The following is a 20,525-nucleotide window of genomic DNA, read 5'->3' as shown; positions in this document are numbered from 1 at the left end:
GATCTGTTTGAAATCTATCCCATTTAGCACGGTGCTTTTGCCACACAACACCATGCAGTCTGATACAACTGAATGGCTTGCTCGACCATTTAATAGTCAACCACATTGCTGTGGATCTAGAGTCACGTTTAGGCCAGTCCAGGAAAGGGCGACAGATTTACTTCCCTAAAGGACATTAGTGAACCAGATGGATTTTTACAACAATAAACAATGGTTTCATGGTCACCATTAGACTTTTAGTTCCAGATTTTTATTGAAATTCCAATTCTGCCATCTGCCGTAGTCCCCAGAGTATTATCCTGGGTCTCTGCATTACTAGTCCAGCAACAATATCACTATGCCACCCCGAATATAAAACAGTGAACATTATCCCCCACAGACCCCAATATAGACTGATGGTCCTGAGCTGCCTTTAGAAAATAACCAGCAATCCAACTCGTCAGTTATAATATTTAATCAAACAAAATTGATCAAAGATTCAGATAAAATATTCTCCAAAGTTTTCCAACACGTGCTGCAGTCGTTTGTGACAGTTTCATAGTGATCACATTACCTGGTGGAGTTTGGGTTTATTTTGTCACCATTCCAACCCATCACTGTCCCTGAGGAACTTTACCCCCACCCTGATTCTCCAGCCCAGAGAAAACTCAGTCACTGACCTAACATGAGGGCCTTTAATGGCGGCTGTGACAGTCCAGCATTCACCGAGAGTCAGAATCAACCCCATCTAATAATCTCCAAAGCTCAATATAAAACAGTGAACAAGACCTGAATATAAAACAGTGAACATTATCCCCAAGAACTGAATATAAAACATTGAACATTATCCTCCAGACTCGAATATAAAACAGTGAACATTATCCCCCGGACCCGAATATAAAACAGTGAACATTATCCTCCAGACTCGAATATAAGATAGTGAACATTATCCCCCAGACCCGAGTATAAAACAGTGAACATTATCCCCAGACCCGAATATAAAACAGTGAACATTATCCCCCAACCTGAATATAAAACGGTGAACATTATCCCCCAGACCCGAATATAAAACAGTGAACGTTAACCTCCAGACTCGAATATAAAACAGTGAACATTATCCTCCAGACTCGAATGTAAAACAGTGAACATTATCCCCCAGACTCGAATATAAAACAGTGAACATTATCCCCCGGACCCGAATACAAAACAGTGAACATTATCCCCAGACCCGAATATAAAACTGTGAGCATTATCCCCCAGAACCAAATGTAAAACAGTGAACATTATCCTCCAGACTCGAATATAAAACAGTGAACATTATCTCCCGGACCCGAATACAAAACAGTGAGCATTATCCCCCAGACCTGAATGTAAAACAGTGAATATTATCCCCCAGATCCATGAGCTGTCCTGATGGATTCAGACTGCGACATTCCATTGTTCCAGGTGCTTTTGTTCTAGGAACCAGATTTAAGGGCCCTATCATTGGAGCCTCGAGGGGGTGAATGGCCAACTCTTAATTCTTATGTTCATGTAATTACCACGGTCATTTTCAGACTGGAAACTTAAACCTGCCGTTTCACTTTCAGTCAGGAACAGATCACAGTTTTACACCAATCTCTGATTTGACAGCACTTTTCCAGCATTCACCGTTGTTCTTCATGACTCTAAACACAGTTGTAAAGACGCCTTCTGTTCCGTGTCTAGGAGCTCTGAACCAGGGAAACAGGCGGAATGAATCAGTGAATCTTTTCCCACACTCGAAGCAGGTGAATGGTCTCTCCCCTATGTGAGCTCGCTGGTGTTGCAGCAGGGTGAATGCCTGAGAGAATCCTTCCCCCACGTGGAGCAGATGAACGGCCCCACTCCAGTGTGAGTGCACTGGTGTCTCAGAAGATCAATGCTGCTTTTAAAGATCTCCTCGCAATCAGAACATTTAAATCTGCTCAAGTCAGTGTGAACTTGCCGGTGTCTCAGGAGGTTGGATGAATGAGTGAATCCCTTCCCACACTCGGAGCAGATGAACGGTCTCTCTCCAGTGTGAACTCGTTGGTGTGCAGTGAGTTGAGGTGATCGCCTGAACCCAGCCCCACAGTGAGAGCACCTGAACGGTCTCTCGTCAGTGTGAACTTGCTGATGGCGCATCAGTGCCCTGGAACTTTTATACCATTTTTCACAATCTGGACATTTAAAAGGTTTCTCATCAGTGTGAACTCGCTGGTGTTTCAGCAGAGTGGATATATCAGAGAACCCCTTCCCACACTCGGAGCAGGTGAATGGCCTCTCCCCAGTGTGAACTCGCTGGTGTTTCAGTAGATTGGAAGAACTAGTGAATCCCTTCCCACACTCTGAACACGTGAAAGGCTTCTCCCCAGTATGAATGCGTCGATGAATATCTAATTCAGACGGGTAATTGAATCCCTTCCCACAATCCTGACATTTCCATGGTCTCTCTGTGGCGCCAACCCCAATGTGGCTGCGTCGATGGTATTCCAGACGGGATGGATAATTGAATCCCTTCCCACAGTCCCCACATTTCCACGGTTTCTCCACGGTGTTCATGTCTTTGTCTTTCCAGGTTGGACAATCTGTTGAAGCCTTGTGCACACACAGAACACGTGTACAGTCTCTCCTCACTGTGAATGGTGCAATGTATTTTCAGGGTGTGTAACTGGTTAAAACTTTTTCCACAGTCAGTTCACTGGAACACTCTCACTCGGATGTGTGTCTCGGTGCTTTTCCAGTCACACTGATGTTTGACATTTTTTCCCACAGGCAGAATAGGCAAGCTTTTCTCTGTGCACATTCAAAGGCCGATAATATTCAGGTCCAGGTGAATCAAGTGACTCTGTTAGATCTTGACGTGATGATTTTTTTTTTCTGTCTGCCAATCTTCAGCTAACAACATCCTGCAAAAAGAGTTAACAAAAGTCATCACATCAGTCCAGGATAGAAATTCAGAACAGACAATTTTCTATGCTTTCCCTAAAAGTTGTAAATTCCCAGCTCTCTCCTGTGCAGATTTCAGTTAAAGTTCTGTCCTCCACTCCCAGCTTTCTCCCTCCCTCTCCTGTGGCTGGGTTCAGTTCTTCAGCTCCCAGGTGCAGACTGAGAATAAAATTGATGAGTCAATCATGTTCTCTCCTGGTCACTGGGACCCTGAAGCCCTACCCACCCGATGACCAATCCCCTGCCCGCCCACCAAGATGGCCACACATGCACCCTGCTGTCTGGGCTAGCCAAATAAATACTGTAGCTACAAGAGCAGGTCAGAGGCTAGGAGTCATGCCATGAGTAACTCACCTCCTGACTCCCCAAAGCCTGTCCACCATCTACAAGGCACAAGTTAGGAGGGTGATGGAACACTCCCCACTTGCCTGGATGAGCTCCCCACAATACTCAAGAAGCTTGACACCATTCAGAGAAAGGCAGCCCATTTGATTGGCACCACATCCACAAACATTCACTCCCTCCACCACTGATGCACAGTAGCAGCAGTATGTACCATCTACAAGATGCACTGCAGGAATTCACCAAGGCTCCTTAGACAACACCTTCCAAACCCATGACCACTACGACCTAGAAGAACAAGGGCAGCAGACACATGGGAACACCACCACCTGGGGGTTCTCCTCCAAGTAACTAATCAACCTGACTTGGAAATATATCGCCGTTCCTTCACTGTCGCTGGGTCAAAATCCTGGAACTCCCTCCCTAACAGCACTGTGGGTGTACCTACACCACATGGGCTGCAGCGGTTCAAGAAGGCAGCTCACCACCACCTTTTCAAGGGCAACTAGGGATGGGCAATAAATGCTGGCGCAGCCAGCGAAGCCCACATCCAGTAAATGAATATAAAAAAAAAGGCCCACCTTCCGCGCTCAAATGGCACTGGTGGTCTGCGTAACCTGGGCCTGTCACCGGAAAGGGAGCCTCCCTCTCTGATCTGCCCTGATTCCCTCTTCCTTTGGCAGTTCCTCTGGATCAAGGATGACATGTTTCCACTCTGGTTTGATGGGTTCTGAGGTGGATGATAAATCCAATGTGTGATCTGTAGACTCTGTCATATGCGGGGTTGAAGGGTTGGGTAGATGGGTTGTTTGGAGGTTTGTGCGCCCCCTGAGACATCTCGACTTCACCTCTGCGTGTTCCTGACCAAGTCTCGGTCATGTGCCTTCCTGAATGACCGTTCTCCATTTCGACTGGTGACAATCCAGGGTCTTCCATAAGTTGGTGGGGACAACTGATCTCTTCAGGGGGTGCTTTGAGGAGATCTCTGCAGTGTTTCCACTGACCTCCTGAGTGTCTGTGACTGAGTTCCAAGTAGTGCAGTTGATTCGGTGTCAGACATACGAACGACATGTCCCGCCCAGCAGAGCTGGTTTTGAGTGATCAGCCCCTCAATGCTGGGCGAGTTGGCTTGGGAGAAGATGCTGCTGTTGGACAACCTTGTTGCTACTGGATTTGGAGGATCTTGCAAATGCACCGCTGGTGGTATTTCCCCAGTGCTTTGAGGCGCCTGCTCTAGGTTGACCAAGTCTCTGAAGCCTTTAGGAGCACGGGGATCATTGCTGCCCGGTAAACCAGGACCTGAGTTTTGGGTTTGACATTCTGGTCCTCAAATAGTCTGTTCATCATTCTGCTGAAGGCTGAACTGGCACATTGGAGGCGATGATGAATTTTGTTGTCTATGTCAGCCTTCAGCGAGAGGGAGCTCCCAAGATAAAGAAAATGGTCCATATTTTCCAGGATTTCACTGTTGCTCTTTATCAATGGGGTGGGGGGTGGGGAAATATGTGGTAAACAAGATAAATAACAAACGGTGGGTATAAAGTGTATGGGAGATCCAACAACTCACAGACATCAACAACATGCATGGTTTCTTCAGCGCTGTCAAGACAATCTATGACTCGAGCACTCTGCGGCCCAAACCACTGTGAGCCAAGATGGAGGGGAGCTCATCAAGGACAGGGATCACTGGACAGAACATTTTGAAGAACTCCTCAACCGAGACTCTGTCTTCCACTTGAATATCCTCATCTCCATTCCTCAATACCCTGCCCGGCTCAATCTCGATGCTACCACGGTCGGGAGCAAGAGTGATAAACCCATTCAACAGCTGAAAGACAACACGGCCTCTGGCGCAGATGGAATCCATGCTGAAATTCTGAAACACGGCGGTGTTACACTCCTGGCCCAGCTGCACAACCTCACATTCCTCATTGGGATGGGATGCATGCTGGAGGATCTCTGGGACACTCTGATTGTGACTCTATTCAAGAGGGGAGGCAAGTCCGAATGTGGTAATTACAGAGGAGTTTTCCTGCTGCCTGCACAGGGAAAATCATTGCAATGGTCCTCCTCAATCACCTTCTCTTAGTGGCCAAAGAGCTCCTTCCAGACTCACAGTGCGGTTTTCCTCATCGAGAGGCACCACAGACACGATCTTCACTGTGCGGCAAACCCAAGAAAAATCCAAGGAACAGCACCAACCTCTGTGCTTGGCCTTTTTCAACCTTACAAAAGCCCTTTACACGGTCAAACATGAAGTTTTATGCAGTATCTGCCTCAAATTTGCCTGCCCACAGAAATTTGTCACCATCCTCCGCCTACTCCACGATGACGTGAAAGCCATGATCATCATCAACGAAATCACCACAGACCCTATCTCAGTGAAGACTGTGATCAGACAAGGCTGTGTCATTACACCAACCCTCTTCTCCATCGTTCCTGCATCTCACCTCGAGAAAATTACCCATGGGCGTGGAGATAATCTACAGAACAGACGGGAAACCTACACCACCTTTGAAACAAAACCAGAATCAGTCCAACCTCAGACATTGAGCTCCAGTATGTAGATCCTTGATTTCCATGTTAAATCAATTTATTTGCCTTGATACCCTTGCTTCAGAAATGTCCAGTAATCTCAGTATTTTTAAAATTTCCAACTGACGAAATTTCAGCAGAATTCCAAATTTCCACTATATTTTCTGTGAAGTGATTTCTGACATTGTTCCTGAACAACCAAGTTACACAGATAAATATCACTGATTTGTACATTTAAATGGTAACAATTATTATGCTCGTAATTAAGTTGTGCAACAAAATTTCAAAGAAACATAATAATTTTAGTAAAATACAGTGGATGCTGGAAATCTGAAATAAAAACAGAAAGTTCTGGAAATCCTCAGCAGGTTTGGCAGCTTCTGTGAAGAGAGAGAAACTGATTTAACATTTCCAATCCAATATGATTCTTCTTCAGAACTGAGTATTTCCAGCATTCTGATTTCATTTTAAACACATAATTGATGTAAACTTTATTGTCCTTACAGGTATCTGGATGTAAATCTGATTTCAGACCTTCCTCTGAACAGTTTTCAAACTGACTCCAGCTCATTGTCCATTCCTTCACTAAAGACCCGGATGGAAAACCCTCAGCATAAGATGGCGGCGGCCGGTTGCCCGGGTAACCCGGGCCCGTCGCCGGGGAGGAAGCCCCGCCCTCACATTTCTCCCTCACTAAGGTGGCCGCCCATACGCCCGGCTCCCTGAACAGACTCGCTTTCCTCTCCCAAGATGGCGACGGCCGGTGAGCCCGGCTCCCAGTGCGCAGGTGCAGTGTGGGTGTGCGCTCTGAGCATGCTCAGTGTCAGTCATGGTGACAGAGTGAGGAGGAGCGGACGGTTCGGGAGGTGGGAGGAGATTGTGAGCACAGGGTAGGAATGGAAACCGCGGCTGGACTGGGAACTGGATCAACTTCTGGGGTAGGCCCCAGGCCCCGTGTTTACCCCGCGGTGACAGGCCCGGGGGGAGGGAGCGATGGAGCCGGCGGCTGGAAGGGGAGGATTTGGAAACACTTTGTGGATCCGCAAACCCTGAGGAATAATTGTCAGCTCCTGGTTTGCAGCTGCGGGGCTTCTCCCTCCCGGGAACAGGCCCAGGTTAACGGCCGCCATCCTGGGTCAGCGAGTGGAGGATGGTTCACATCAGAGGATGGGGGAGGGGGGGACAATAAATAAGAGGTTACACTTTGGGCTCAAATCAATGAGGAATCTGATCTGTGGGAAGGAAGGAAACCCTGGGAGGTGGACGGGGAGGATTCAGAAACACCCGCTGGAGGCCCCAAACCCCCAATAAGACTCATTGATTTTATTGTCAGTCTGCAGACAGGAGCTGGAGAACTGAACCCAGGCAGAGGAGGGGGAGGGAGAAAACTGGGAGTGGAGGAAAGAAATGGTGGAGATGGTGAGATGGGTTTGGATTTCAGCCCAGGGAGGAGGGAGAGTGTGTGGGACGGGGATTTACAGCTTTGGAGGAACAAGAGAGGAAAAAATGTTCCATCGAAACTAGAATTGCATGTTCTGAATTTCTAACCTGCACTGACAGTGATGACTTTTGTAATCACATTTTACAGGATATTAGAAGTGGAATATTTACAGACAGGAAACTCAAATCAATCTTCAGATCCAAGATTTAAAAGTCACACCATTCATAAGGACCTAAATCACACCGGCCTTTGAATGTGGAAGGAGAAATGTTTGTCTATTCTTTCTGTGGGAAAAGATTTCAAACATCTGTGTGACTGGAAAAGCAGTGAGACACACCAACCAGAGTGTGTGTGTTCCAGTGTATTGACTGCAGAAAGAGCTATAACCAGTTACACAGCCTAAAAAATCTTCACACCATTGACAGTGAGTAGAAACCATACACGTATTCTTTGCAAAGAGGGTTTCAACTGATCATCCAACCTGGAGACACATGAGGATACCCACACCACAGAGAAACTGTGGAAATTTGGGGACTGTGGGAAGGGATTCAGTTACCCATCTGAATTGGATATTCATCAACACAGTCACACCAGAGAGAGGCCATTCACCTGCTCTGAGCATGAGAAGGGATTTGCTCTCTCATCCAGTCTCGATACATGCCATGTTCATACTGGCGAGAGGCCATTGACCTGCCTCAAATGTGGGAATGGATGTAATGCTTTATCAAACCTCCTGATTCACCAGCAGATTCACTCTGATCAGAGACCTTTTCAATGTTCTGCCTGTGAGAAGAGCTTTAAAAGCACAAAGGACCTGCAGAGACACCAACACACTCACATGGGGGTGAGGCCTTTCCTCTGCTCTGTGTGTGGGAAGGGATTCACTCAATCATCCCACCTTCTGAGACACCAACTTGTTCACTCTGATCAGCGACCTTTTCAATGTTCTCACTGTTGGAAGTGTTTTAAAAGTGAAAATGATTTACAAGCCCATCAACGCACTCACACTGAGGAGAAACCATTCATCTGCCCCCTGTGTGAGAAGAGATTCAGACTTTTATCCCACCTGCTGACACACCAACGCGTTCACTCTGATAATAGACCATTTCAATGTTCTGACTGTGAGAAGAGCTTTAAAAGCAAACAGGATCTAGTGACACATCAGCGAATTCACACAGGAGAGAGGCCATTCACTTGCTCCGTGTGTGGAATAGGATTCACCCATTCATCCCAGCGTCTGAGACACCAGCGAGTTCACACCGGCGAGAGGCCATTCATTTGCTCTGTGTGTGGGAAGGGGTTCACTAATTCACCCCACCTTCTGATACATGAGCGAATTCACACTGGGGAGAGACCGTTCACTTGCTCCATGTGTGGGAAGGGGTTCACTCAGCCATCCCAGCTCACTGTACATCAACTTGTTCACACTGATCACAGACCTTTTAAATGTCCTGACTGTGAGAAGAGCTTTAAGAGCACAAAGGACCTGCTGAGACACCAGCAAATTCACACAGGAGAGAGGTCATTCACCTGCTCCACATGTGGGAAGAGATTCACTCAGTCATCCCACCTGCTGAGACACCAGCAGGTTCACACTAGAGAGAGGTCATTCACCTGCTCCACATGTGGGAAGACATTTGCTCAGTCATCCAATCTGCTGAGACACCAGCGAGTTCACAAGTGACTGCAAGGGTAATATTCTGCTGTTATTGCTGCTGTTCATCACATCCAGGATTGAACCAAGAGAATTCTGTTGTCAAGGAGGCTGGAGTGGGGCACTTCGATAATCTCAATGCAATCAGGCAGGGTCAACATGGTTTTGTGCAAAGGAAATCATGTTTGACTAATTTATTGGAGGTATTTGAGGAAGTAACAAGCAATGTAGATAAAGGAGAACCTGTGGATGTGGTGTATTTAGATTTCCAGAAGGGAATTGACAGGTACCATATCAAAGGTTACGACGCAAAATAAGAGCTCATCATGTTGGGGTGACATATTAGCTTGGATAGAGATTGGTTGGCTAACAGGAAACAGAGAATAGGGATAAGTGGGTCATTTTTGAGTTGACAAGATGTAACCTGTGGTGTGCCACAGAGATCAGCATCGGGGCCTCAACTATTTACAATTTATATTAATGACTTGGATGACGGGATCAAATGTATGGTTGCTAAATTTGCTGATGATGCAAAGATAGGTTGGAAAGTAAGTTGTTAATCATCATAAGGAGTCTGCAAAGGGATATAGACAGGTTAAGTGAATGGGCAAAAGATTTGGCAGATGGAGTATAATGTGGGAAAATGTGAACTTGTCCACTTTGGAGGAGGAATAAAAAAGCAGCATTTTATTGAAATGTGGAGAAATTACAGAACTCAAAGGTACAGAGGGATCTGGGTGTCCTGGTACATGAATCAGGAAAGGTTAGTATGCAGGTACAGTAAGTGATTAGGAAGGCAAATGGAATATTGTCATTTATTGCTCAGGGATGTTTTGCTACAGGGTTTTCATGAGACCACATCTAGAATACTGTCTACAGTTTTGGTCTCCTTATGTAAGAAAGGGTACAATTGCGTTTGAAGCAGTTCAGAGAAGGTTCACTCAGCTGATTCCGGGGATGGGAGGAGATTATGTTATGAGGAAAGGTTGGACAGGTTGGGCCAGTATCCACTGGAATTGAGAAGAATGAAAGGTGATCTTATTGAAACATAAAATCCTGAGCGGACTTGACAGGGTGGATGTTGATTGTGTAGAGGCTAGAACTAGCGCACGCAGTTTAAAAATAAGAGGTCTCTCATTTAAGGTGGAGATGAAGAGAATTCTTTTTCTCTCAGAGGGTCATAAGTCTGTGAAACTCTCTTCCCCAGAAAGTGGTGGAGGCAGGGCCATTGAATATTTTTAAAGCTGAGTTTGATAGATTCTTGACTGACAAGGGATTCAAAGGTTATCAGGGGTAGGCAGGGAAATGGAGTTGAGGGCACATTCTGATCAGTCATGATCCTGTTGAATGGTGGAGCAAGTTCAAGGGGCTGAATGACCTAATCCTACTCCTAATTCGTATGTTCGTATTCTGACAGTTGGGGGTTGTTTCTGCTGATGTTAATTTCCCTTATCACTGGGCTGGAGCTTAATATTCTGGATATAAATCAAATAAATCTTCATGAGAAACCAATTGATCAGCCAGAGCAGCCTAATTGAATGACAGAGCAGGCTTGAAGGACTGAATGACCTACTCCAGTTCCTGTGTAGTTTCTGCCTAGACTTCTCCCCCTCTCTAACTCTGCTCCAGTGCTGGTTTCTGCTGAAGTGTCTTCTCCCCAGTTCTCCCATGACTTTCCATTTATCAGCTGGTGTTTGAGTCCAAGTTTATTAGGGACAGGAGAAGGTCATTTACCCACTCGAGCCTGTTCTCTCCTTCCTTGAGGTCATGGCTGATCTGTGACCTCACTCCATTTCCTCAGATGTTATTTTAACCCTGGCTTCTCCAGTCTGTCACAATGTGATTGAAAAATAACTTTCCTTTACATCACACCTTTAGGGTAGGAGAGTGTCTCATGGTGAATCTCAGAAGCATAAACTGACAAATCAGACAAAACCTGACACAGAGCCAAAGAAGAGGATATTAAGGGGGCTGACTAAAGGCTTGGTAAAAGATATACGTGTTTAAGAGACTCTTAAAGGGGGAGAGCTGTGGACCGGCAGAGAGGGATAGGGAAGGAAGTCCAGGGTTAAGGCCGATGACTGAAGGCATGGCCAATGGGACGGAGAGAGTGAGGGATGTGTAAGAGGCCAGAGTTGGTGGGATGCAGAGCTCTCTGAGGGTTGTCCGGCTGGAAAATGTTACAGACATAGGGAGGGGGTGTGGAACTGAAGGGATTTGAACAGGAGATTAGAATTTGAAAATGGAGGCACTGGTGGAGCTGGAGCCTTTGTAGGTCGGTGAGCACAGTCATGCTGGGGGAGTGGGACTTGGGGATGGTCGGGGTAAAGGGCAGCACAGTCGTGATGCGTGAGTGGGACTTGGGGATGGTCGGGGTAAAGGGCAGCACAGTCGTGATGCATGAGTGGGACTTGGGGACAGTCAGCGTAAAGGGCAGCACAGTCATGATGCGTGAGTGGGACTTGGGGATGGTCGGGGTAAAGGGCAGCACGGTCGTGATGCGTGAGTGGGACTTGGGGACGGTCGGGGTAAAGGGCAGCACGGTCGTGATGCGTGAGTGGGACTTGGGGATGGTCGGGGTAAAGGGCAGCACAGTCGTGATGCATGAGTGGGACTTGGGGATGGTCGGGGTAAAGGGCAGCACAGTCGTGATGCATGAGTGGGACTTGGGGATGGTCGGGGTAAAGGGCAGCACAGTCATGATGCATGAGTGGGACTTGGGGATGGTCGGGGTAAAGGGCAGCACGGTCGTGATGTGTGAGTGGGACTTGGGGATGGACGGGGTAAAGGGCAGCACAGTCGTGATCCGTGAGTGGGACTTGGGGACGGTCGGGGTAAAGGGCAGCACAGTCGTGATGCGTGAGTGGGACTTGGGGACGGTCGGGGTAAAGGGCAGCACAGTCGTGATGCGTGAGTGGGACTTGGGGACGGTCGGGGTAAAGGGCAGCACAGTCGTGATGCGTGAGTGGGACTTGGGGACGGTCGGGGTAAAGGGCAGCACAGTCGTGATGCATGAGTGGGACTTGGGGATGGTCGGGGTAAAGGGCAGCACAGTCGTGATGGGGGAGTGAGCTCTGAAGAAGAGTCATACTGACTCAAATCTTGAACTCTGTTTCTCTCTCCACAAAACTTGCCACGCCCCTAGCCAAGCTGCTCCAGTACAGCTACAATACTGGCATCTACCCAGCTATGTGGAAAATTGCCCAGGTATGTCCTGTACACAAAAAGCAGGTCAAATCCAACCATAAGAACATAAGACATAGGAGCAGAAATTAGACCATTCGGTCCATCAAGTCTGCTCTGCCATTTAATCATGGCTGATAAGTTTCTCAAACCCATTCTCCCGCCTTCTCCCCGTAACCTTTGATACCCTTACCAATCAAGAACCTATGTTTCTCGGTCTTAAATACACTCAATGACCTGGCCTCCACTGCCTTCTGTGGCAATGAATTCCATAGATTCACCACTCTCTGGCTAAAGAGGTTTCTCCTCATCTCTGTTCTAAAAGGTCTTCCCTTTACTCTGAGGCTGTGCCCTCGGGTCCTAGTCTTTCCTACTAATGGAAACATCTTCCCCATGTCCACTCTATCCAGGCCTTTCAGTATTCTGTAAGTTTCAATCAGATCCCCCCTCATCCTTCTAAACTCCATCAAGTATAGACCCACAGTCCTCAAACGTTCCTCATATGTTAAGCCTTTCATTCCTGGGATCGTTCTCATGAACCTCATCTGGACCCTCTCCAGGGCCAGCACATCCTTCCTGAGATACGGGGCCCAAAATTGCTCACAATATTCTAAATGTGGTCTGACCAGAGCCTTATAAAGCCTCAGCAGCACATCCCTGCTTTTATATTCTAGTCCTCTCGAAATAAATGCCAACATTGCATTTGCCTTCCTAACTACCGACTCAACCTGCAAGTTAACCTTAAGAGAATCCTGGACTAGGACTCCCAAGTCCCTTTGCACTCCAGACTTCTGAATTGTCTCCCCATTTAGAAAATAGTCTATGCCTCTATTCTTCCTACCAAAGTGCATGACTTCACACTTCCCCACGTTGTATTCCATCTGCCACTTCTTTGCCCATTCTCCTAACCTGTCCAAATCCTTCTGCAGCCTCCCTGCCTCCTGAATATAACCTGTCCCTCCACCTATCTTTGTATCATCTGCAAACTTAGCCAGGATGCCCTCAGTTCCTTCATCTAGATCATTAATGTATAAAGTGAAAAGTTGTGGTCCCAACACTGACCCCTGTGGAACTCCACTAGTCACCAGCCGCCATCCTGAGAAAGACCCCCTTATCCTCACTCTCTGCCTCCTGCCAGACAGCCAATCTTCTATCCATGCTAGTACCTTGCCTCTAACACCATGGGCTCTTATCTTACTGAGCAGCCTCCTGTGCAGCACCTTGTCAAAGGCCTTCTGGAAGTCCAAGTAGATAACATCCATCTAACCTACTCGTTACCTCCTCAAAGAATTCTAACATATTTGTCAGGCATGACCTCCCCTTGATGAAACCATGCCGACTTTGCCCAATTTTACCATGCACTTCCAAGTATTCTGAAATCTCATCCTCAGTAATGGACTCTAAAATCTTACCAACGACCGAGGTCAGGCTAATCGGCCTGTAATTTCCCGTCTTTTGCCTCACTCCCTTCTTAAACAGGGGGGTTACATTAGCGATTTTCCAGTTCTCCGGGACCCTCCCTGACTCCAGTGATTCCTGAAAGATCACAACTAAGGCCTCCACTATCTCTTCAGCTATCTCCTTCAGAACTCTGGGGTGTAACCCATCTGGTCCAGGTGATTTATCCACCTTCAGACCTTTCAGTTTACCTAGCACCTTCTCCTTGGTAATGGCCACCATACTCACCTCTGCCCCCCGACTCTCTTGAACTTTGGGGATGTCACTCGTTTCTTCCGCTGTGAAGACTGACGCAAAGTAACTATTCAGTTCCTCTGCCATTTCTTTGTTCCCCACTACTACTCCTCCAGTGTCATTTTCCAGCAGCCCAATGTCCACTTTTGCCTCTCTCTTACCCTTTATATAAAAAAACTCTTTCAATCTTCTTTTATATTACTGGCTAGTTTACCCTCATATTTAATCTTCTCCCTCCTTATTTTTTTAGTTGTTCTCTGTTGGTCTTTGTAGGCTTCCCAATCCCCTGGTTTCCCACTGCTCTTCGTCGCATTGTATGCTTTCTCTTTAGCTTTTATCCTGTCCCTGACTTCCCTTGTCAGCCATGGTTGCCTCGTCCTCCCTTTAGTATGCTTCTTCTTCCTAGGGATGAATTTTTGCTGTGTCTCCCAAATTACTCCCAGAAACTCCTGCCATTGCTGTTCCACTGTCTTTCCTGCTAGGCTCATCTCTCAGTCAATTCTGGCCAGCTCCTCCCTCATGCCTCTGTAGTTGCCTTTATTCAACTGTAATACCGTTACATCTGATTCCAGCTTTTTCCTCTCAAATTGCAGGGCAAATTCTATCATATTATGGTCACTTCCCCCTAAGGGTTCCTTCACCTTAAGCTCCCTTATCAAATCTGCCTCATTACACATCACTAAATCTAGAATTGCCTGTTCCCTAGTGGGCTCCACCACAAGCTGCTCCAAAAAACCATCTCGTAGACATTCCACAAATTCCTTTTCTTGGGATCCACTACCAACCTGATTTTCCCATTCTACCTGCATATTGAAATCCCCCATGATCACTGTAACCTTGCCTTTCTTACACACCTTTTCTATCTCCTGGTGTATCTTGTGCCCCACATCCTGACTACTGTTCGGAGGCCTGTACATAACTCCCATTATGGTTTTTTCACCTTTGCGGTTCCCCAACTCTACCCACACAGATTCTACATCATCTGACCCTACATCATTTCTTGCAACCGGGCCAATTACCACCCCATCAGCCTACTCTCGATCATCAGTAAAGTAATGGAAGGGGTTATCAACAGTGTTATCAAGCAGCACTTGCTGAGCAATAACCTGCTCACTGACGCTCAGTTTGGGTTCCGCCAGGGCCACCCAGCTCCTGACCTCATTACAGTCTTGGTTCAAACATGGACAAAAGAGCTGAACTCCAGAAGTGAGGTGAGAGTGACTGACCTTGACATCAAGGCAGCGTTTGACCGAGTGTGGCATCAAGGAGCCCGAGAAAAACGAGTCAATGGGAATCGGGGGGAAAACTCTTCACTGGTTGGAGTCATACCTAGCACAAAGGAAGATGGCTGCGCTTGTTGGAGGTCAGTCATTCAGCTCCAGGACATCACCGCAGGAGTTCCTCGGGGGAGCGTCCTCGGCCCAACCATCTTCAGCTGCTTCATCAATGACCTTTCTTCCATCATAAGGTCAGAATTGGGGATGTTCGCTGATGATTGCACGATGTTCAGCACCATTTGCAACTCCTCAGATACTGAAGCAGTCCATGTCCAAATGCAGCAAGACCTGGACAATATCCAGGCTTGGGCTGACAAGTGGCAAGTAACATTCGTGCCACACCAGTGTCAGGCAATGACCATCTCCAACAAGAGAGAATCCAACCATCGCCCCTTGATGTTCAATGGCATGTTTAATGGCATTACTATAACTGAATCCCCCACTATCAACACCCTGGGGGTGACCATTGACCAGGAACTGAACTGGACTAGCCATATAAATACCGTGGCGGCAAGAGCAGGTCAGAGGCTAGGAATCGTGCGATGAGTAACCCACCTCCAGACTCCCCAAAGCTTGTCCACCATCTAAAGGCACAAGTCAAGAGTGTGATGGAATACTCCCCACTTGCCTGGATGAGTGCAGCTCCCACAACACTCATGGAGCTTGACACCATCCAGGACAAAGTGGCCCGCTTGATTGACTCCACATCCACAAACATTTACTCCCTCCAGCAGAGACGCACAGAAGCAGCAGTGTGTACCATCTACAAGATGCACTGCAGGAACTCACCAAGGTTCCTTAGAGAGCACCTTCCAAAGCCTAGACCACTACCATCTGGAAGAACAAAGAGCAGCAGACAGATAAGAACACCACCACCTGGATGCTCCCCTCCAAGTCACTCACCATCGTGACTTGGAAATATATCATTCCTTCACTGTTGCTGGGTCAAAATCCTGGATCTCCCTTCCTAACAGCAATGTGGCTGTACCTATACCACATGGACTGCAGTGGTTCAAGGAGGCAGCTGACCAGCACCATCTCAAGGGCAACTAGGGATGGGCAATAAATGCTGGCCCAGCCAGCGAAGCTCACATCCCATGAATGAATTTTTAAAAAGATGCCGTCAGACCTGCTGAGTTTTTCCAGCACTTTCTGTTTTTATTTCAGATTTCCAGCGTCCACAGTGTTTTGCTTGTATGTTCTGTGTTCCTTGGCCTTGAAGAAGAAAAGATGGGAGAGTGATAAGGGGTAGGAGAGAGTCTGGGTTTAACTGAGGGCAAAGGCTTCAGAGGTTGTGGGAGTGGCTTGAGCAGATCACCAGTTGTAGAAGTATTGTGACGAATAGATGGCCAATGGCGAGACCATTGTGAGTTTGAAAGAGTTGCTGTAAGTGACTTAGGGAGAGTTTTTCTGAGTGGATACAGAAGGACAGGGAATGTGAGGGACACAAGGAAGCAAAGAGAGATGGCCTTGCTGGTGAGTAAGAGAATGACAAAGTCATGGTGATAGCTGGGGTTTTTCTGCTTTTCACCAAATTTCCTGGGTTTTTTTAATTAAAGAAAAGCTGTTAGATTTAAATAAACCCCAACATGACCATGGAGGAAGCCCCGCCCTCAGTTCCCATTCCCTCACCAAGATGGCCACCCATGCGCCCAGCTCCCTGAACAAGACCCGCCTTCCTCTCCCAAGATGGCGGAGGCCGGTGAGCCCATTCCCAATGCGCAGGTGCAGTGTGGGTGTGCGCTCTGAGCATGCTCAGTGTCAGTCATGGTGACAGAGTGAGGAGGAGCGGACTGTTCGGGAGGCGGGAGGAGATTGTGAGCACGGTAGGATTGGAAACCGCGGCTGGACTGAGAACTGGATCAACTTCTAGGTTAGGCCCCAGGCCCCGTGTTTACCCCGCGGTGACAGGCCCGGGGGGAGGGAGCGATGGAGCTGGCGGCTGGATGGGGAGGATTTGGAAACACTTTGTGGATCCGCAAACCCTGAGGAATAATTGTCAGCTCCTGGTTTACAGCTGCGGGGCTTCTCCCTCCTGGGAACAGGCCCAGATTAACGGCCGCCAGCCTGGGTCAGCGAGTGGTGGATGGTTCACATCAGAGGATGGGGGAGGGGGGACAATAAATAAGAGGTTACACTTTGGGCTCAAATCAATGAGGAATCTGATCTGTGGGAAGGGAGGAAACCCTGGGAGGTGGACGGGGAGGATTCAGAAACACCAGCTGGAGGCACCAAACCCTCAATAAGACTCAATGCAGATGCTCCCTGACCAATGTCCATTTCTCCTACATTTACAGACACTCTCTGCCTCTCCTGGATTTTGGGACTGCCTCTGCTCTCAGGTTTTTGTTGTGATCCGGCTCGGAGGGAAGCGGTGGAGGCTGTTATTAGAGGTTTATATTGTTGTTTGCTGTTATCTCACTGTCAATGCAAATCATAACTGGAACTCTCCACTCAACACCCCTCCCCTGGCTTCCTGTCCTCATAAACATCACTCCGCCACATATCCGCCAACTGACTAAAACCCACAAGCTGGTTGAAGCCATCTGTACTGCTCCTCACTAACCACTCCATGGTGACCTGTTCAACCAACCTACTGCCCACCGTCCATCTCGCTGCCCCATATGGAGCACCCTTCCTGAGCAAGATTGACCAGCAGACATCCTTTGGATCAAGCAATGGAACCACAGAAAGTCACTGACAGGTTCCTCGTGACAAGCCCAATCTGCTGAATGGCTTTGAACTGCCACGATGAGAGTGGTCCTTGCTGAACAGGTTCAGGACAGGGAAGGCCCCGGCGCAGCCAAACTACACCACTGGGACCTCCGTACAAACCCCTTATCCACTTGTGGAAAAATACAAACAACGCTGCACATGACCAAGGAGAGTTCCCTCTCCAGACTGAGTGGCAGGCTTTCTGTCCTGCTGTGCATTCTGGGTACAGACACACACCATCAAAGCAGCGGATCTCCGATTGAAACATTGGTTTTCTCTGGCAGCGTGGGGATTTGAGGGGCAAAAGCCCTTTCAGAACAGGGAGGGTAACAAAAAACTGAAGCACAAAAGTCCGGGGCCCACTCGGTCAAAAACAATCGCAATGCAGGGGTAGGGATTTTAGGCAAACAAGAGCTGGTGACTGAGGTTTCAGTCCCATGGAGACCAGGGTCTAGTCCCACTGGAACCAGGGGTTCAGTCCCACTGGAACCAAGTCCCACTATTCCCTGAAATAAAAGTAGATACCTCTGGATGTCAGCATTTTCTGTTTGTTTTTAAATTCAGATTTCCAGCATTTTATTTTTGTGCCACCATACCCTTTTTTTATTCATTTATGGGATGTGGGCGTCACTGGCTAGACCACCATTTGTTGCCCGTCCCTCATTGCCCTTGAGGTGGTGGTGGCGTAGGTACACCCAGTGCTGTTAGGGAGGGAGATCTAGGATTTTGACCCAGTGACAGCGAAGGAACGGTGATATATTTCCAAATCAAGATGGTGAGTGCCTTGGAGGAGAACTTCCATTTGGTGGTGTTCCCATGTATCTGCTGCCCTTGTCCTTCTAAATAGTAGCAGTCATGGGTTTGGAAGGTGCTGTCTAAGGAGCCTTGGCAAGTTTCTGCAGTGCATCTTGGAGATGGTACACACTGCTGGCACTGTTCGTCAGTGGTGGAGGGAGCGAATGTTTGTGGATGGGGTGCCAATCAAGCAGGCTGCTTTGACATGGATGGTGTCAAGTTTCTTGAGTGTTGTTGGAGCTGCACTCACCCAGACAAGCAGAGAGCATTCCATCACACTCCTGACTTGTGCCTTGCAGATGGTGGACACCTTTGGGGAGTCAGGAGGTGAGCTAATCGCCCCAGGATCTCTAACCTCTGACTGCTCTTGTAGCCACAGTATTTATATGGCTTGTCCAGTTCAGTTTCTGGTCAATGGTAGCCTCCAGGATGTTGATAGTGGGGGATTCAGTGATGGTAATGCCATTGTATGTCAAGGGGCGATGGTTAGATTCTCTCTTGTTGGATATGGTCATTGTCCTGCACTTGTGAGGCACGAATGTTGTTTGCCACTTGTCAGCCAAAGCCTGGATATTGCCCAGGTCTTGCTGCATTTGGACAGTGACTGCTTCAGTATTGTTGTTTAATACATTTGTTTGGATCTGGAGCAGAGGTAATCAAAGACCAGACAGATTTAAATCCTCTTTTCCTTTTTTAATGTTTGTACAATTTATAATTCATAATCCAGTATGACTCTCACATCCACAGCTTGTATTTATGTAGCACCTTTAACATTGTGAAACACCCCAAAGCATTTCACAGGAGAGTTATCAATCACCATTTGACAATGAGCCATGTAAGGATTAACAGATGAGACCAAAAACTTCGTCAAAGAGGTAGGATTTAAGGAATATCTTAAAGGAGGAAAGTGAGGTGGAGATGTTTAGGGAAGGAATTCCAGAGCTAACTGACTCTCCTACAGTGGAAACATTTTGTTCCTATCTACCTGTCGAAACCTCTCAGCATTTTGAACACCACCATTAAATTTCTCCCTAATCTCCTTGCTCCAAGGAGGGAAATCCCAACTTATCCAGTCCCTCCACAGAACTGAAATCCTTCAGGCTTGGTATCATTCTGTTGAATCTCTCCTGCACCTTCTCTGAGATAGTGACGTCCTTTCTAAATTGCGGTGCCCAGAATTGGTCATAATATCCAGCTGAGGTCTCACCAGTGGTTTAATAAAAGTTTACTATAGCTTCCTTGCTTTTGTACTCTGAGCCTATTTCAATGAAAACAGGATCATTTGTGCTTTATTAAAGCTTTATCAAATAGTCCTGCTACCTCCAAAGATTTCTCTACATACAGGGTGTTCTTGTTCCTGCACTCTGTTTAAAATTGTACCATTTAGTTTATTCTGCCTCTCCTCATTCTTCCTTCCAAAATGTATCATTGACTGTGAATCCCTTTGGGATGTTCTGAGGATCTGAAAGGTGCTAAATGAACACAAGAACTTTCTTTCTGTTTTACAGCTGATTAAAAGTTGTCGATTTTGCTCCAAAGATTAAATTGAAATTGATATTCAAAGTTACCTATTTTGCTGCAGAAACAACTTCGACTGGCAGTCAGCGAATTAAGAGGAAAGATCCCAGACAGAGGTTCTTCAAGGTACACTGCAGGTCCAGCAGCTCAATCAGCTCCACTCAACTCAGGAGATCTCAACAACTCCACATACTGTCCACAGGGGAGTTCTCCTGGTGCAGTGGAACCAACATTCGTGTTTTAACTAACACCACCAAAAAAAAAATCTGGATTAATTGGTCATTTGTCTTACTGTTTGTGGGGATCTTGCTGTGCACAAACTGGCTGTTGTGAAAGAACAAAAAGAGCATGTCAAAAGGAACTAACTTGTCTTCGTGCTTTTAAAAAGACACAACACACTGTGTTTAATACAAAGCTGATTTGACACTTATCCAGATTTTGAACA

General features: G+C 47.2%; 2 protein-coding genes across 4 annotated transcripts; one reads left to right on the top strand and one right to left on the bottom strand.

Moving 5' to 3' along the window:
• Nucleotides 1–768: 768 nt before the first annotated feature.
• LOC144697627 (uncharacterized) lies at nt 769–6,392 on the bottom strand. Its single transcript, XM_078569659.1, has 2 exons — nt 6,310–6,392; nt 769–2,888 (listed from the first exon to the last, which is right to left on the bottom strand). Exon 2 carries the CDS (start codon nt 2,539–2,541, stop codon nt 1,765–1,767), a length of 777 nt encoding a protein of 258 aa, XP_078425785.1. The 5' UTR covers nt 2,542–2,888; nt 6,310–6,392; the 3' UTR covers nt 769–1,764.
• Nucleotides 6,393–6,618: 226 nt separating this feature from the next.
• On the top strand, nt 6,619–18,445 carry LOC144697117 (uncharacterized). 3 transcript variants are annotated; one of them, XM_078568946.1, is made up of 2 exons: nt 6,619–6,695; nt 7,394–10,412. In XM_078568946.1, the coding sequence occupies exon 2, from the start codon at nt 8,085–8,087 to the stop codon at nt 8,928–8,930; it is 846 nt and encodes a 281-aa protein (XP_078425072.1). In that variant the 5' UTR covers nt 6,619–6,695; nt 7,394–8,084; the 3' UTR covers nt 8,931–10,412. The 3 variants fall into 3 exon arrangements, 2 of the variants coding, with proteins under 2 accessions (XP_078425072.1, XP_078425071.1); XM_078568945.1 differs by having other exon boundaries at nt 6,640–6,743; XR_013580303.1 differs by lacking the exon at nt 7,394–10,412 and adding an exon at nt 17,350–18,445 and having other exon boundaries at nt 6,659–6,743.
• The last annotated feature ends 2,080 nt before the right edge of the window (nt 18,446–20,525 follow it).

The sequence above is a fragment of the Cetorhinus maximus genome, chromosome 23 (assembly GCF_964194155.1).
Source record: "Cetorhinus maximus chromosome 23, sCetMax3.hap1.1, whole genome shotgun sequence".
Taxonomy (NCBI): Eukaryota; Metazoa; Chordata; class Chondrichthyes; order Lamniformes; family Cetorhinidae; genus Cetorhinus; species Cetorhinus maximus.
The sequence above is the reverse complement of the archived record's forward strand: the minus strand, read 5'-3'. Positions and strand labels throughout refer to the sequence as shown.

Excerpts from the sequence above, each read along its gene's own strand:
- LOC144697117 (XM_078568946.1), top strand. The coding sequence starts at position 8,085 with ATGGGGGTGAGGCCTTTCCTCTGCTCTGTGTGTGGGAAGGGATTCACT.
- LOC144697627 (XM_078569659.1), bottom strand. The coding sequence starts at position 2,541 with ATGAACACCGTGGAGAAACCGTGGAAATGTGGGGACTGTGGGAAGGGA.